We start from the raw sequence: 16801 nt of genomic DNA, 5'->3' as shown, positions 1-16801 counted from the left end.
CTGCAATGCTACTGACGAATAAATGGATGAAACCTTGGTAGAAAGCACTAACTACAATGGCATAATAACCCAGAAGAACAAAATTATTATCCGAAAGGCTATGAAAAGCCAAGAACCTTAATCTAAAAACTTTAAAAGAAAATTGCTTTCATATTTTTTTGCAGCACTCGGAGTTCAATTGTAATGTTTGTTTAAGTGAATAAGTGTTTCTGTAAAAGCTTTTCCGAGAGCTATCAACAATAGATCTTGGCGGAAAAGAAAATTTCACTTGATGAACTCTTTTTCATGCCTGCCATTATGCGCAATTTTTTTAATGGCGTTTATGTAAAAAATGAATATCATGACGCAGTTTTTATTTACAATCGACATTAACTTTTTTTATGTTTAGTAAGCGCAATGAATAATTTGTGGCAAAATTTACATATATTCATATTTTAAAAGAGAAAAATCAGTAAAGAGATTTATTCGTTTCTAAAAATCGTAAAAAAATAACAATGAAAGCAATATTAATTAAAGATATTAATTATTGATTGAAAATATATGAATCTTGGATCTCTGATCTAGGAATATACTACCTACTACCCTAAGACGTAATCAAAATTAAATTTTTTGCCTGCCTTTATAATTATAATTATTTCCTCAAAATAAACATCCTTTTTAATATGTCTTTAGTCTTTAGCATATTATAAATGGGATATTTCTATGTCAACTGTTTATCGTGTACTTATCTAAAAGTGCACCGGGCGTGAATTGGTTCACCGAATAAATTTTCTAATATACAACTCCCATTAAATGACCATTTAATTATAACATTTTGATTTTTTTTTAAGGAAAAACAAATTTTATTAGGTTCAATTTATTATTAACAGATATTTTAATGTTTATGAGAAGGGAAAAAAATATTGTAAATATTTATTGGACTTGTGCCCTAAATCTCGTGCTCTTCAACACCGATTTTGACACATTCACATTATTTTAATTTATTCCGAATACAAAAACAAATAAATTACTAAAACAATAAAACCTTGCTGGAAATTAAACCTGGGAAAGCAGTAGCCAAACCACTTTTTCAGGAAAAAAATCTGTGAATTACGTAAGTGCTGTTTGAATTATTTTTTAACATATAACGTTATTGTAATCCTATTATTTATTTCCTTTTTTTAAACCTTGTTATAAGGCACACATTTTGTAAGAATTAACAAAGTAATACCATTATCGTCATCATCCAAAAAGACCACAAATCACTTCGCTTATCCACAGATATTTTGGAACAACTATGTGGAAAGAGTAACGCACGCTTAAGCGGAGATAAAAAGTGTAAATTAAAAAAAAATTCTGGTAAATAGTAAAATTAAATTACTAATAACAACTGCATTAAAATTTGAAAGAATGGGAAAAGAATTGTTGTTTTTCCATCGCTAATGAACGTATCGAATTGATTAAGTTAATGCGTATTTATTTTCGGAATTATTATATTATATGATCCACCGCCATCCGCTGTACCGACAATCTACACATCGCATTGGTCCAAACGCATTTCCCTTGTACCGTACTTGTACCGGATGTGGACAATTTGGCTACAGAGCTACGAGTCATAATGCAAACTCTCTCACTCAGTTCTAATGTTCAACTTACACGACAATAACCGACATGACAACTTCGGTGTCTTCCTACCGCGTATAACTCTGTAAACCTGGACTAACCTGTGTCTGAAGGCAGAAATACATATTCTCCAAGTGTCCTCGTGTTTCCTCGCGGTTCGGGCCCGGACGTCCAACTCGGAAAATAAACCGTGGATATAATATGTACTCGTATGTACGTAGGACAAGTTTGTGATAATGAATGCAATTTTTATGTAATAAATAATGAAAAACATCAAGTGAGCAGATTTATCCATTGGATTTGGCCTAATGGACTTCTTGAAAATGTACGTTGATAGGTGAAAATATTTTATTCAAATTATTTTTGTAAATAATATAGAATGACTTGCAGAATAGAACATTGCGTAGAACATTATTTTATCCGGAAAGATTAATGAGGAAGATTGGTGTTTTTTTTAAATTTTATTATTATTTGTTAAAATACTATTGAACAAAGCTAAATATTGTTTTTTTTTCTATCGTATTGTCAGCGCTATGATTTTTTAAAGTTTTGTATTTCTGAAATTACTCCGCGTGTGAGGTTTTAAGTTCTCTTCCGCTTCTTCTCGGTCAATTCTGCCGATTATTTCCGTTGACTTACCGTAAACGAGCAATCTTTCATAACTCTTTTATCATTGGTTGATTTATATAAACTAGTGACGTCGTTTAGAGTAGTTCGTTTTTATTAAAATATTTTTTATTATTTTTTTCATACATTTTTAAGAAACTTTGCCGTACAATTTAATGCTCTAATTTTTATCGCGTGTAAGAATACATTTTTTGTATACAATTTTCCACAGGGCTGAACTCCTCGTTGTAACAGTGAATACTTTAACTTAAAAATGGCTTTTTATTGATAACTTTTACCTCCTTCATAAACAAAAACAGCTTTTTGATACAAATAACAAAATAAATAAAACATGAGGTGTTGTTCTGTAATAAATTTGTAACTATTTGATATAAAGCAAAAAGCAGTAAAAATATCATACCAATACAAAAAAAGACCTAATGTTTTTTAAAAGTGGTTGTAATTCTAAGCAATAACGCCGTATCAAGAGATTCATAAGCAAAAATACAGTGTAAATATGTCACAAACTGGTTTTATGCTTGGAAACAATTAAAAAGTTACATAATATAAAGGAAGGATTTCAATTTTTATGTGTTTTAAACTAATAATGACATCTGACACCAGTTTACATGATCTTCATTTATGTTGAATAAAATCTGACATCAAATCTGTACTTTTCAAGATAATCAGTTAAATATTGGAAACTATGAGATCATTTTATTTTAATGAAAACCATTTTCGATGATTTATAAAACTGTATTGGCTATTTACATAAAGCAGGTTCTTTTATATAAATAAGTTTATTTAAATGTTCAAGATGTTTGAAAATTAAATACTTTCCATATAAAAAAATCAATACTTGTATGCTTCAACATACTGCGTTTTTACTTATGATTTTTTTTAAATGCATAAAGTTTGACAAATTCTAAAAAATGACAAACCTGCCTTTTTGCTTATTAGGGCAGTAGAGATATAAGGCCATTTTCATTATCGCTCATTTTTGAACATCGCATATTCTTCTTCTTCTTCCGGTGCCTTGTCAGGTTCCCCGAAATTGGCGACCACTGCAGATAAAGCATTATTTCTGTCCTGCGCTACTTTTATATTCCGCAGCCAGGACGACCGCTTCTCCGTGGTAATTCCTGGAAAAATATGACCATGGTGATTTCACGTCGCCTTCTCTGGTGAATTTTTCTGTCGGAGTTACCTTCCCTTAGCTGGTTGATTCTGTTTTGGAGGCGCCAAAAACTCGTCTTTCATCCTATCGTTATCTGCTGTGATCAGACCGTCATGAGTGTGATCCCATTGCCCAGGGTTCGCGACGTGTACGCTAACGAGTTGGAATAGTCAGAAATGTTGCCGGTGGAAATCAACCGGGTGTTCGCAGCAATTTGTAGAATCACACCAATGATAAACTTAAGCCCCACGGGAAATTAGATACAAAAATGTTTTCTTGCGCGCGGTCTCAACTAGAGCGTTAAATTGTACTGCAAAGTTCCCTAAAAATGTACGAAAAAAATGATAAAAAATATTTTAATAAAAACGCACTGCTTTGAACGACGTCACTGGTTTATATGAACCAACCAAAGATATGAGAGCTGTGGAAGATTTTCGGTTTGCTTACCATAAATGAACTAATTGGAAGAACTGACAGCGAAGAATCTCTGATTTCACACGCGGAGTTATTTCAGAAATACAAAACTTTAAATAATCATAGCGCTGATAATACGATATTTAAAAATATTTTCAAAAAATTGGCTTAGTTTGATAGACTATTAACAAATAAAAAAAGTCATTGATCTTCCTTACTCAGCATCGCATATTCGACAAATAAAAATAATTATGATTGTTAAACGTATTTAAATGGTATCCATGTCTTTTGTTGTATGTTAATTTGATTGCTCTTAAAGTACAAATGTGTATTTTTTGGATAAAATTACTAAAAGTCACTTTCAATTACTAAAACACTTTCTCCACAAAAACAATCATTATACGTTTTGTAAAATTAATTACTCCACAAAACACCGGCTACAATTTAATTTTAATATTAACATATTACAACAAAGATGAAGAAAATTTAAGAGAAGGTAATAAAGAAATCTAGGCATCTACAGGGCTCATGACCTGTCAATGGCTGGTTTAAGTGGCCACTTACACACTGTGTAACATTCACCATTCTGCCCATATTTTTATGTTACACAGTGTATAAAGTGGCCACTTAAACCAGCCATTGACAGGTCATAAGCCCTGTAGATGCCTAGACTTATTTATTGCCTTATCTTAAATGTTCTTCATTTCTGTTTTAATATGTTAATATAAACAGCTTCCTAGGGAGTTGAATCCAGTTCTTGTCTACAAAAATTTGGACAAACTCAAAATATTGTTAATTTTAATAGTCTTCGTTTATTTGATATTCTGTTCTACGGAGGACTGTACCCACAGTGTAACAAAATACATGCATTATTTTTTTTAATACAGTGACACAGCTTATCCTGACACAATCTGGGGAGCAATTGCAAACGCTGTTGTCATCGGCACATATCGAGACAGTATATAATAGAATCGATAATAATCTACGAAAATTTAAAGTATTTTGGTCGAAACCTGTTATTGAACATGCTTAGAAAATAATGTATGTCTATTCAATTATTCATATTTTTTCATCTACTGAAGAAATATTCCACAAATCACAACTTATGACACCAAAACAATTATACGCTAAAACAATACTCACTTACAGATTAAAAAACTACTCTTACTCAAATGCAAGATATAACCCCTACAATACATCACATACAAATAATATAATCACTAGATCCTCAACACAAAGACCTCAAACAAGTACAAACTAATACCACTTTCGGACAAAGGTATTTTGAGTATTATTCAAGTAAAACCTATAACCTACTTCCACTATCTCTTAAAACAATTAGTAACGAGAAAATATTTAATTAGGCTAAAAAAATGTATAGTGAAGCTAGGTAGAAGTAAAATGGATTGTCTCATTCGCCCAAACCAATATTGAATCTACCGCTCCACAAGTGTATAGCTTATGTTAGGTTTTTGTTATTTTCATTGTGCGTTTGTAATATAAATGTACATACTCGTATAAACCTCGTTTTTAAAACAGTGAATATTTTGTTATTACTTCTGTTTATTAAGTTAGTCTTCTGTCCTTATTCTCAAATGTAAAAACATTTCTAAAAAGTATATTGTTGAGTGTCATCGGCACAGGTAACCCCAGTGAGGTCACATTATTTTTATTATTAATTACAGTTTGAAAGAGAAAAATGAGAATAAATAAATAGAAAACTTAATTTTGCTTTGAAGATAAAATTGAAGATAAACGTTAACTTCCCATTGTAATACGGGCCCAGGAACGACCCATACCTGTAAACTATGTTTAATGTAATGTTTTATTTTCTTTTATGTATTGATAACACACTATTTATTAAACATATTACAACAGAGATAAAGAACATTTTCGGAAAAGGAATATGGAATTCGAGTCATTTGCAGAGCTTATGACCTGTTATTGTTTGATTAAAGCAGCCACATTACACACTGTCTAACATTCAGCATTCTGCGCATGTTTGAACATCCACCTACTTAATTTATCCATTCGTTGATTTTTGTGAAGTTATAAACCTTTGTTAATGCTGTTGAGATTCGCCTGACTGAATTATTTCACCTACTACTATGCAAGGACTGAATTTTTTGTTTAATTATTACTATTCACGTTGGACTAGTTGGTTTTTTTAACAATATTTTGAGTTAAAATCTAATTTTTTGAAGACAAAAAGTGGATTCAACCCCTTAGGGAGCTATCGTAAATTATATCTTACAACAAAGATGAAGAACGGTTTAGAGAATGGAATAGAAAAGTCTAGGCATTTGCAGGGCTTGTGACCTGTCGTTGGCTGATTTAAGTGGCCATATTACATACTGCGTAACATTCTCCATTCAGCTTTTGTTTTAACATCAACATTTCCTCAACTTTTTTTTTCAGGGGAAATAATATTAATGAAAAATCCATTTTTCACTAGTATTGACCTAGACCTGATGACCATTTCTGTATAATTTCAGGCTCGATAGAAGCAAAAGAGTCCGCAGCCACCCCTGGTGCCGTGGCAGGATGTACGAGAGCAGTTGTTCCTATGGCGGCGCCTTGGAGTTGAAAAGGGGGGCCTTGAAGGAAGAGCCCTGGGCCGCCGGGGACTGGCCCCCTTACCGCCTGCACCAGTCTACCTTCGAGCAGCTGAAGCAGAGCGTGGAGAAGGCCAAGGCCGCGCTGCAGGACAGGTCTGGACTCCTCGGGACCAGCGCCTTCAGCGACCTGTATGGAAACCAGCGGATCCCTGATCATCTGACTCAGGAGTCTCCAAGCCCGCTGGCTTTCCGCAGAAGCGAAGATACTGGACTCACTTCACTGGACCACAAAACAAAATCGCTTGGTAAGTCTTTATTTATGTGTACAAATCAAAACTATGTTAATTTTTTTTACGGCCATATCGTTTTTTCAGGTGCAGAGATAAGCGTTTCAGTTATTCGATAAGCGTAGCAGTAACAGTTACCGTTTAACACATTAAACTGTTTCGCGGAATTCTCGTATTTCACATTCCGTCAATAAAGTCTTTTTCTTGGCATCCTATCTATTGAATATACAGTACTTCGTTTATTTATTACACTTTAGCACTTTACTTCTATGGTCCTACCAGTAATTCGGCGTTTTTATACAGGTAAATTTCAAGCAGGTAGCTCGGTAATTTCGAGTGTAAATTGAAGACAAGTGACTGCTTGTCGCGTCATTATCAGTGATTTTCAGTAATCCAGCAATGCTCTGGTTTACCGAGAGACCACTGTACTTAACTTTAGGAGTCATTATCAATATCGTTTAATAATAACCCTTCTCAATACAGATTTTCTAACGAGTAGAGGAAAGTTTACAGGCATGGGTCAATCCTTGTTGTGTCATTGAAAGCATCCACCACATACCCGAATCCGTTTTAAAGACTAAATGTCTTTCTTCGGATTCACTCATACAAGCAAGTATTTTTTTTTTCATTTCGAATTGATTATATTTCATCCTTGACTAACCAAATTCAGTTAGGAAAAGCGCGAAGAAATATTTACATTTACAACTTTCAATGTCCCTTTCACAATCGCTCTAAAACCACCCCCCATCGGCTACAAGGTATGGACAAAGGAAAGGAAATAAATAAAATAAATAAATAAATCCTTCACCCAATTTAAACCCCCTTATGTCGACAGTGATAGGACACGTTACTTCAACGTTCAAAGACTACTGGTTGCAAACGAACTTGTGTCAGTAAAAGCTGTGCTCATTATTTATATTCATTTTTTTTCTCTGGTTTTAATCATCTTGATTGGTTTGCAGCAGAACTGGTTTCCAGAAGTCTGTCCTGTGCGGCCCTTTTTAGGTCTTATATGCCCTACAGCTCATCTTCACATAAATCCCTGAGGTATTCTCGGCGAAGACGCCCCTGCAATTTATCCCCTCAGACGTCCCCTCTATAACTTCATGTAGAAGATCTTCGTGAGGCATTATATGACCAATCCATCTAACATGTCCTCTGGAAATGGTCTTAAAAGGGGTACCTTTATTCATCAAACCAAAAATAAGAGTTTTTTTTATTTGCAAATGAAATTTGGAAATGTTCCTCTGTTTATGAAGAAACACGAAATAACTTACTTTTTATAAGGACAAAAAAATATTTTCCTTGAACGTCATCTGAAACGCAGAAACCATAGGTTTCAGTCGAGCGTTGAAAAAACAAGGAAATTCCAGTTCAACTACGATGGCTAAATTTGCCAGTTAAACTGGAGTGGTCGGACTTTTATAAGACCCCGTGAAGGATTTCTTTTGCACTTATAATTATAACATTTATAATTTGTCAAGCATATAAAAAGCGAAATATTGCACTCGTACTTAAGTGTTTTCTTGCACCTATGCCTACGTCAAAAGTGCAACAAGTAAAAATAACGTCTTGTGATATGAATGACATTTTAAAGAATTTGTCATAAAATATCTCTGCACAATTTTTTAACTCTTCTTTTTATTTTTTAAAGGAGTAACCCGCTTAATCTTTATTTTAAAGGCTTGTCAGCAGGTGGTTATGAGAATATGTGGAAGTTAGTTGTAGAAAATACACCACACTACCCAGACCAATTAAAAAAAAAAACATTCTTGGATTTTATTATCAAACTGGTGGGAATCAAACCCACGACGCCAGTTCTACTGCGCAACTCAACTGCGCCACGGCGCCTGTCGTAAATCAATTATAACCACAAACAGAGCTTACATGTAGTATTTTAAAAGTGACAAAAAACTCTCAACCAGGGTTCTGGTTCTATTTCACAACGTTCCTTTCCTCTTTTTTTCTTTAAATAATAGTTTTGACTTATGGTAATTTATAAACAAATACGTTTATTTCTATTTTTATATATCTTTAGCTTTTTAATCTTTATTTTCTATCGAATATGTTCTGTAACTTGAATTATAAAAATAAAACTATTATTTTATTGGTGGGTTGGAAGAAATTGTCATTTGGCGATAAGTCCGCCAATGCACAAATAACATTATATACAAAAAGTTAAATTAATAAATAAAATAAATATAACTAGCCTGGGACGGGCGCATTTAAAACCACATACCGGTCGGGAAAACTCGTCGAAAGTATCCTAAGACCTGTTCAACTCCAAAACAAAGATTCTCTAATAAACCAAACCGATCTTAATAAAGCTGATCCGGAAAACACTTAGTGCTACAAAATCAATTTAACACAGGAGCTGTATGGGGAATATAAATCCCGCTTTTCCGAATTTGACCAAAAATCCCCGAAAAGATCGAAAAACTCGAAACGAATTGTGACGCCGGCGTCGCATCTTTAGTATCGAACGCTTCCAAACATGTGAATATGCGACAAAACTATCAGCTTACCCTAATTCTGTACAACGGCTTCAAACATTCAAATCAACAACTGTATTCATTTTCGCCTGGATACGGGCAAATTAGAATGTCCTTCAATCCGCCTTAATACTGGCGGAATTAAAATAACGAAGTGCCAATTAGTTCCCGGGGTAGTTTAATGAGATAGCGAAATCATAGCTTTTCACACTTTTACTTTTTAAATGTGGAATTCGGGTCATAATGAGAGACAAAAATAAATGTTTTTATGAATCGGGTGGCAGTTTGAATTCTGACGTGTTTATTACAACCGCTGAGGGTGCCACACCCGCTGCCGCTACTGTATACCCATTTCCGACCACCCTATACTTACTGACTAATACTAATTACGGTTTTATTTTAATTCATTTTGTGTGAGTGTTGCACTCACAGAAAAAAATGCAGACTTACATTGAATAACTTCAAAATGTTTAAAAAAATTGTATTCAAAATACGAAATATGTATAATGTTCCCAAACCAACCATCACATCAGAGAGGATAGAACGCCATTTCTTTTTTGTGAATTCATACATCTTATCATGCACGCGCCCCGATTATTCCGAATGTCTAATATATCCATCTTGTACAGGGTGTTCATTAAACCCTGTCACATCCAAAACCACGATGATCAGTATGAGTAAGAAGACATATTGGCACATTAAAATATTTTTTTAGAACGAATAAAATTTAAAAAAATAAAATATCTAAAAAGGCAAATGGTTGCTTACTTCTGCAGGGGTGAAACAAGGATAGGGGAGGGGGACATCTGATACTGCGCCGCGCTCCCCTTGCTTCTTCCCTGAAGAAATAAGCAACCATTTGTTTTTTTTATTATTTATTTATTTTTTTATTTTTCTTTGTAAATATTTTTTTAATATGCTAATATGTATTCTTGCCCATACTGATCATCATGGTTTCGGATGTGACAGGGTTTAAAGAACACCCGGTAGTATTTGTTAGATTTGGCCGTGAAATGTCTGCAGCAATGTCTGCAATTCAGTGTCCTATGCACCATCGGGTGTTGACAGTATTGTGATGAAATTGAGTCTTCTTTGATTTAGTCAATATTAAAATACGAATCTTTCTCAGAGTTTCCTAGTCTCCGTTGAGTTACTACCATCGTAATTCAGATTATGTGAAAATCCCATTTTACAAAAGGTAAGCCGAGACTGCAGGTTAACTCGCGAACGAAGAGCCTCTGAATCTAGGATACAAAGGGAGATAATAATAATATGGTCTGAGGCCGTCGCGACGCAAGGGGACGGCGTCTCCATGACAACAACGCTCCGCCCCTCTCTAGCGCCATCCCCCCTCCCCGCCCCAGGCGAGAGCATTCAGAGGGAAAATTCAGAGGGAAATCGTAAAAGATTATTACAGATATTTTTATGTTAAAAATAGAACCTCGATTATTATAATATTTTTTATACTTTTCCTTAACTGCTCTGACGATATTTATTTACTTCTAATATTTAAGATCTAAGCCATTCACAACAATTACACGTGGAAAATATAAGCTGCATCATAATATAAATGTTTTGCACCGTAGCACAGTCGATTAGACGGTCGGTTAGACGGTCAACTACGAAACTGACATCGCGAGTTCGATTCACTTCAGTTGTAGGAAAGAAATCCTGGACAGATTTTTTCTAAACTGGTATGGGTGTTGTGTATTTTTCATAACTTCTTACATCCCATCCATCCTACCTACTGACAAGGCTCTATTTTAAAAGTTTAAAAGGTTGTTCCCTTAAAATAAAATAAAAAAACAATTATTAACATTTTACAACAGAGATGAAGAACATTTAAGAGAAGGTAATATAGAAGTCTAGGCATCTACAGGGCTTATGACCTCTCAATGGCTGGTTTAAGTGGCCACTTTACACACTGTGTAATATAAACAGCTCCCCAGGGAGTTGAATCCATTCCTAGTCTACAAAAATTTGGACAAACTCAAAATATTTTTGAAAACAATTATTAGTAAGGACAATAGAATGATGGTATTCAATCGAAAAACATGCCAGTTTGACACGATAAAAATTGTACACCAAATTGCACTGGAGAACATACAAGACAATGATGTATATAATCTCTAGATTCTTAATACAAAGACAAAATAAACATATACAAACTAGTACCTCTTTCGGAAAAGGGGATTTTCAGTATGATGCTATTCAAATCAATAACCTACTTCTACTGCCGATTAAAACAATTGATAACGAGAAAATGTTCAAAAAGGCTATGCAAAAATGAATAGTGGATCTGGATTGAAGAAAAATGGATTGTCTCATTTGTCTAAACCAATATTGAATCATCGGCTCCACAAACGTGTAGTTTATGTTTTGTTTTTGTTATTTAATTATGCGTTTTATGATATAAACAATATACCTAGGTTTAAATAAATTAAATAAAAAAGTAAATACGTACAAAATGTATATTTTACAATATTTTGAGTTTGTCCAAATTTTTGTAGACAAGGACTGGATTCAACTCCCTGGGGAGCTGTTTATATTAACATATTACAACAGAGATAAAGAACATTTCAGAGAAGGTAATATAGAAGCAGGTAATATAGAAGAAGGTAATAAAGAATTAAAGGAATATAGATGTTCAAATATAGGCAGAATAGTGAATGTTACACAGTGTGTAAAGTGGCCACTTAAACCAGCCATTGACAGGTCATAAGCCCTGTAGATGCCTAGACTTCTATATTACCTTCTCTGAAATGTTCTTTATCTCTGTTTTAATATGTTAATTTATCTTCAAGTTTATCTACAAAGTAAAATTAAGTTTTCGGTATGAAAAATAGAATATGTTTAATTTTTTTTTTCTAAACGTGTTCAATTACCGGTTACCGACGAAGATACTTTGAATTTTCATACAAATATACATATTTTTATACATACATATCGATATTAGTTTATACCGTCTCAGTATATACCGATGAAGATAGCGGTTCATAATCACCGCCCTGGTCTTCTTGAGAATCTGTACCCGTTCCTCTCCGCACACCGGGGCTCTTTTCCAGTTCGTCAAGCCAATTGCTCTGAGTCACTTTCACACCATCCAGCCAGCTGCCAGCTTAACTTTGGTCTGCCTCTGCTTCGTCCGCTTTCCCGAGTGGTATTAAGATTTTTACCGGGTGTATGATCATCATTCATTCTCTGGACATAACCTAACCATTTTAATATTCTTCTTTCTATGAATTGTCTAACGTTGTAAATCCCATTTTGGTTTCCAGCACCAAATATTATGTTTTACATTTTTTTTTTCCAATGCAAATAAATCATCTATTTTATTCATAACCCTGCATTCGGCATCACATGCAATGACCGGACTTATAAATAATGACCTTAGTTGGCAATTAGTTTCCCAGACGTTTAAAACAATACAGTGAATATAATGTTTGCCAAAGCGTCGCTTTAGTTCGTTTTTGTCCAACAGATCATCTTTAACGAAATTGAGTTAAGTGTACTGTAGTTCTGAGAATGTCTTAATTTGTAAAATTAAAATGAAAAATATATATATTTTTTAATTGTTTAAGGGGTTTTTTTTATTTATATTCCATAAAAAAAACTATAAAGCTCTAATTCTGTACATTTGTGTTTTGGTCTGTTGGACAAAAAAGAACTGAAACGACGGACTTTGGGAGGAGAATAATACATTTTGTACATACAGAATATTGTTTGTTTTATTACTTTTTTAATTTCAAATCTTGAATTAGGACAAACATACATGTTTATTGTTTTATCTAAATGAATAATTTAAGGTCTAATAAGTTTAAGCAAAAGCACTCGTTAATCAATAAATAAATAGTTAAAACTACCCATATACATTTGATCAAAAATTCCTTTCAATATAATAAACAACCTTTATATTTTTTTTATTTTGAGAGAAAAAGTTTTTACTTTCTTATTATTTACCAAAATATATCGATGGTTGGGGCCATTTTCAACGAGTTTTTAATAACTCACTATTAGAAAATAGGAATCACGTTGTGGTAAAGCGGGGTTCGAACCTTAGACCTATGATCCCTGAGTCCGTGGCCTAGCCACAGAACCACAATTCGGTTTAACAGTTAGGTGTGTAATACATAGTTATGTTAAAAATATGCAGTTTAGTAGAACTGAATAATAAATAATAATAATGGTTTATTAACATAATAATTCTTATAATCTACTACATTTTTCTGGTAAAAGATTTATCTGTTTGTGTGTTGTCTGCCTACAACCTGTTTTAAGACAGACATTTTTATATGCATGCAAAATAATAATGAAACATGACTATGTTCTAATGTATGCAAGTTTAATTGACTATTTATTAATAAATGTTCACCTCAAAAGGCCAGGAGGCCTAATTACAGTAGTAAATTACAGCAGTCTTGAGAAAAATCACTATAAATTTATGTGACCTCTCCGGGAATGGAACCCTTTGTGCGTGAGAAAGCATCTTAGCCATTACACCATTCGAAATTAGCCGTGCAAGAAAATGGGAAACAAATTGTGGTTCAACGGAGTTCAAGCCGCGCACTTCCTGGTCTAAATTCCACAGCACTACCACGCAACCACGACCAGTCTTAAATTCTTTAAGTATGGTTGACTTTTTCGTTCTTGTTATATTTTTTTAATATCTACTTTATTTGCCTAGTAGTCTGCAAGTTAACCCGTTTCCTGACATGCATGAGATCTCAGCATCGATTCTAGGAATCGAACTCAGATCTTGCGTTGTAGCTAAAAGCGTTAACCACTACTTTTAATTCCTACATATATATTTTGATGAACTGAAATGCAGCACATTTTTTTTTAATAATGTAAATTAAGATGAAAATAAATAATAACAATCTCTATTTTAGCTTTTTTGTAGGTAATTTTGATTACCTACTTATTTTATTAAATAGATAATATTTACTAGATGTGTAAAAAGTAGATATGTATAATTTTTTTTTTAAAACATGTACGTTTTATGAAATTTATTAATAAAATAATAAAAAAATAAAAATAAAATAGATTTTATGTCACTCTTCAGAGAATCAATTTTTTTAATCAAAACTGAAGTAAAAGCGTGTACAGTGATTTTTGTTTTTCAAAACCAATATAAAAATACGTCTTTAATTTTCTTCCGTGAATTTAATAAAATTTCCATTTTTAGAAACATCACAATTATCCAGATCAGAACAGCCTTGTGATAAAATCACATGGTGCAATATTTCTGATCTCATCGGGCACCAAAGTAAATATCTTAGCGATTGCATCTTAAAAACCGCCATATATTCGAATAATACAAATCGAGTTGTAAGGGTCCCATGCCGAGTTATAAAAATGAATCAATTATTACCATAATTCCGCTGTTGGTTAAGATGTTTATTTTGTCGTAAGTACGAATGTTAGAAAGAAAGTTGTGCTCTTTGAATAAATTGAAGCAATTTATCTGTTCCTCTTCCCTACCTTGACAAATGGAGCTCCGACACGCGAAGGAGTTACCAATTTGGAGCAGAATAAAGAAGACAATGGCGGGTAATGGGCCGCTGTACGAAGAAACCGACCTGCACATACTCGGAGAAATCGTAACAACAAAAGGCGTTCTGTTTCAAAAGCCGGCTCGACCTGAGTACACCCGTTTCCGTAGCTTCGCCATTACAGCTTCCGTGGACGCCATTTTTCAATTACAAAAGAAAACAATGCGCGCGTTACGGCAGCCTTTTCATTGTCTCTTTCCTTTTATCTTTCTCTTTCTTTTCCTCCTTCCTCGTCTTTAAACTTATATTTCTCCAAAAGTAATAAAATGCGAAATTGTCCCCCATTCTTCGAGTCTAACTCCAGGCCGGGGGAACCTTTATTAGCACAAAGAACGCGCTGGAAACTTTCTATGGAATAATAAGAACGAAGCTGTATATGGGAAGAGGTACTCCGCTTTATGTATCCTAAACTTTTCTATTAAATTAAATATTTCCTTTTTAGAAACATATTGCCCTGAATTTTTTTATTTGTAGATATTAAAATTAATAAGGTTTTCTTTAACGAGACATTTCAAAACTTCTACTTATTTTATTAAAACACTTGACATTTGTTTCGTTCTGATACAAAATCACTTATTTAATTTAGAGATGCCGATATAAGATACCAAGATTGACAGTATTGAAACTTCCGACTAGCACAATTTGATTTATATTTCGAAACAAAAACTGTTTTATCTTTTGTAAAATAGTAATAATGTAAAAGTGTTTTTACAAACTTAACGAAGTTTATTTTTACAAATAAAGCATATTATCAAACTATTTATTTATTTATATAAAAATAAAATATTTCCTTAAATATATAATATAACGATGAAGAAACATTAATTATAATAATCATGAAAACCGATGTTTGTCTAAAATGTCATTAAAAATAGCGATGAATTCGTTCGATAACGAGAATCTTTCGAATGAAAGTCCGAACGCAGTAATTCATTCGAATAAATTAGTTATTAAATAAATAACCGAATGAATGAAAAAAATAATAAATTAACGGAAGAAATAATATTTGATTGAGTGAATTACTGAATTTTCCAAATTCTGTAGGCACTCCCACCTATGATTTTGACTGACACAATCCACAACAACTAAAACGCCCATCTTTATTGTCTGTGGAATACCGGAACTGAATGATTCATTCGATTATTTTATTCATGAATCTACTATTTATTCGATTAGTAAATTCGTTAAATTACTAAACATTTATTTATTTACTCAAACGCCTCAATTCCAAGGGACTAAAAGTCCTGTGTTGAACTGCGACGAGTAATAACTCGCTATTTAGCGAACAAATACTCGAGTATTACGCGAGTAATTACTATATATATCACCACAAATATAAAAAAGGATCAGAAAAATAATTTAAAAAATATGAATAAATAAATGGCACATCAATATGGTAAACAGCAAACTCAAACGTTCGGAAAATCATCAAGGCGTTTCCCATTCAAATCCCTCCCACTAAGGAAAATCCGGTCATTAACTTATCTCTTGAAAATATTTTTTGTCCTTGAGATTGTGAGAGACAAGGACGTGTTGTTGTCTATGGCCGCAGTGCCCAATGGACCTATAAAAGGCGCGTAACACGCCCTCTCTTCACGTACGCTCTTCTGAAATATTGAACACTTTCGGTGCTATAAAATAGATATGTTTATAAGCAAAAGTCGCACGGGTTTTGGTTATGACGTAATACGTGCTTTGGAAAAACCTCGTAAGAACACTTGATTAGTGAATTAATTCGATTGATTTCATCTCTAAAAAGACTTAATTGATCTGCAATTCATTTAAATATATATTATAGCGGATTGTTATAATTAACTTAAGTATATATACATTTATGATATTTAATATAAACTGACATAACATACCCTCGTTCTATTCTCAAAACACTCAAATTGTATGTAATGTCTATTTTATATATGTCAAAAACGACTACAACGTTGTAAAATATTATGGAGATATTAAATGTTTGTAAATTACTATTTTGTTCAAACATGGGATGATAAACTAAAAAATAGGTAAGAGTATTAAAAATGATCGATGAGAAAGTTTATCTCCCGAAATTTGATTTAAATGTTTTGTTGGACTTCAAAACAGTAATAATATACTGTTTAAG

General features: G+C 33.1%; 1 protein-coding gene across 2 annotated transcripts in view; it reads left to right on the top strand.

The window, feature by feature from the left end:
- Positions 1 to 1614: 1614 nt before the first annotated feature.
- Positions 1615 to 16801, top strand: part of Ets65A (DNA-binding protein D-ETS-3) — a 155411-nt gene continuing 140224 nt past the window's right edge. The window contains exons 1-2 of one of the 2 annotated variants that reach the window (XM_088230150.1): positions 1615 to 1927; positions 6295 to 6662. In XM_088230150.1, coding sequence (XP_088086276.1) covers positions 1911 to 1927; positions 6295 to 6662 — 385 coding nt within the window. In that variant the 5' untranslated portion in view covers positions 1615 to 1910. The remainder of the gene's footprint in view (positions 1928 to 6294; positions 6663 to 16801) is intronic. The other variant, XM_088230149.1, reaches the window with a different exon arrangement.

Source organism: Micrasema longulum, unplaced genomic scaffold (assembly GCF_059751315.1).
Source record: "Micrasema longulum isolate JH-2025_06_02 unplaced genomic scaffold, ASM5975131v1 h1tg000735l, whole genome shotgun sequence".
NCBI classification, from domain to species: domain Eukaryota; kingdom Metazoa; phylum Arthropoda; class Insecta; order Trichoptera; family Brachycentridae; genus Micrasema; species Micrasema longulum.
This window is presented reverse-complemented; position numbering and strand designations above follow the sequence as displayed.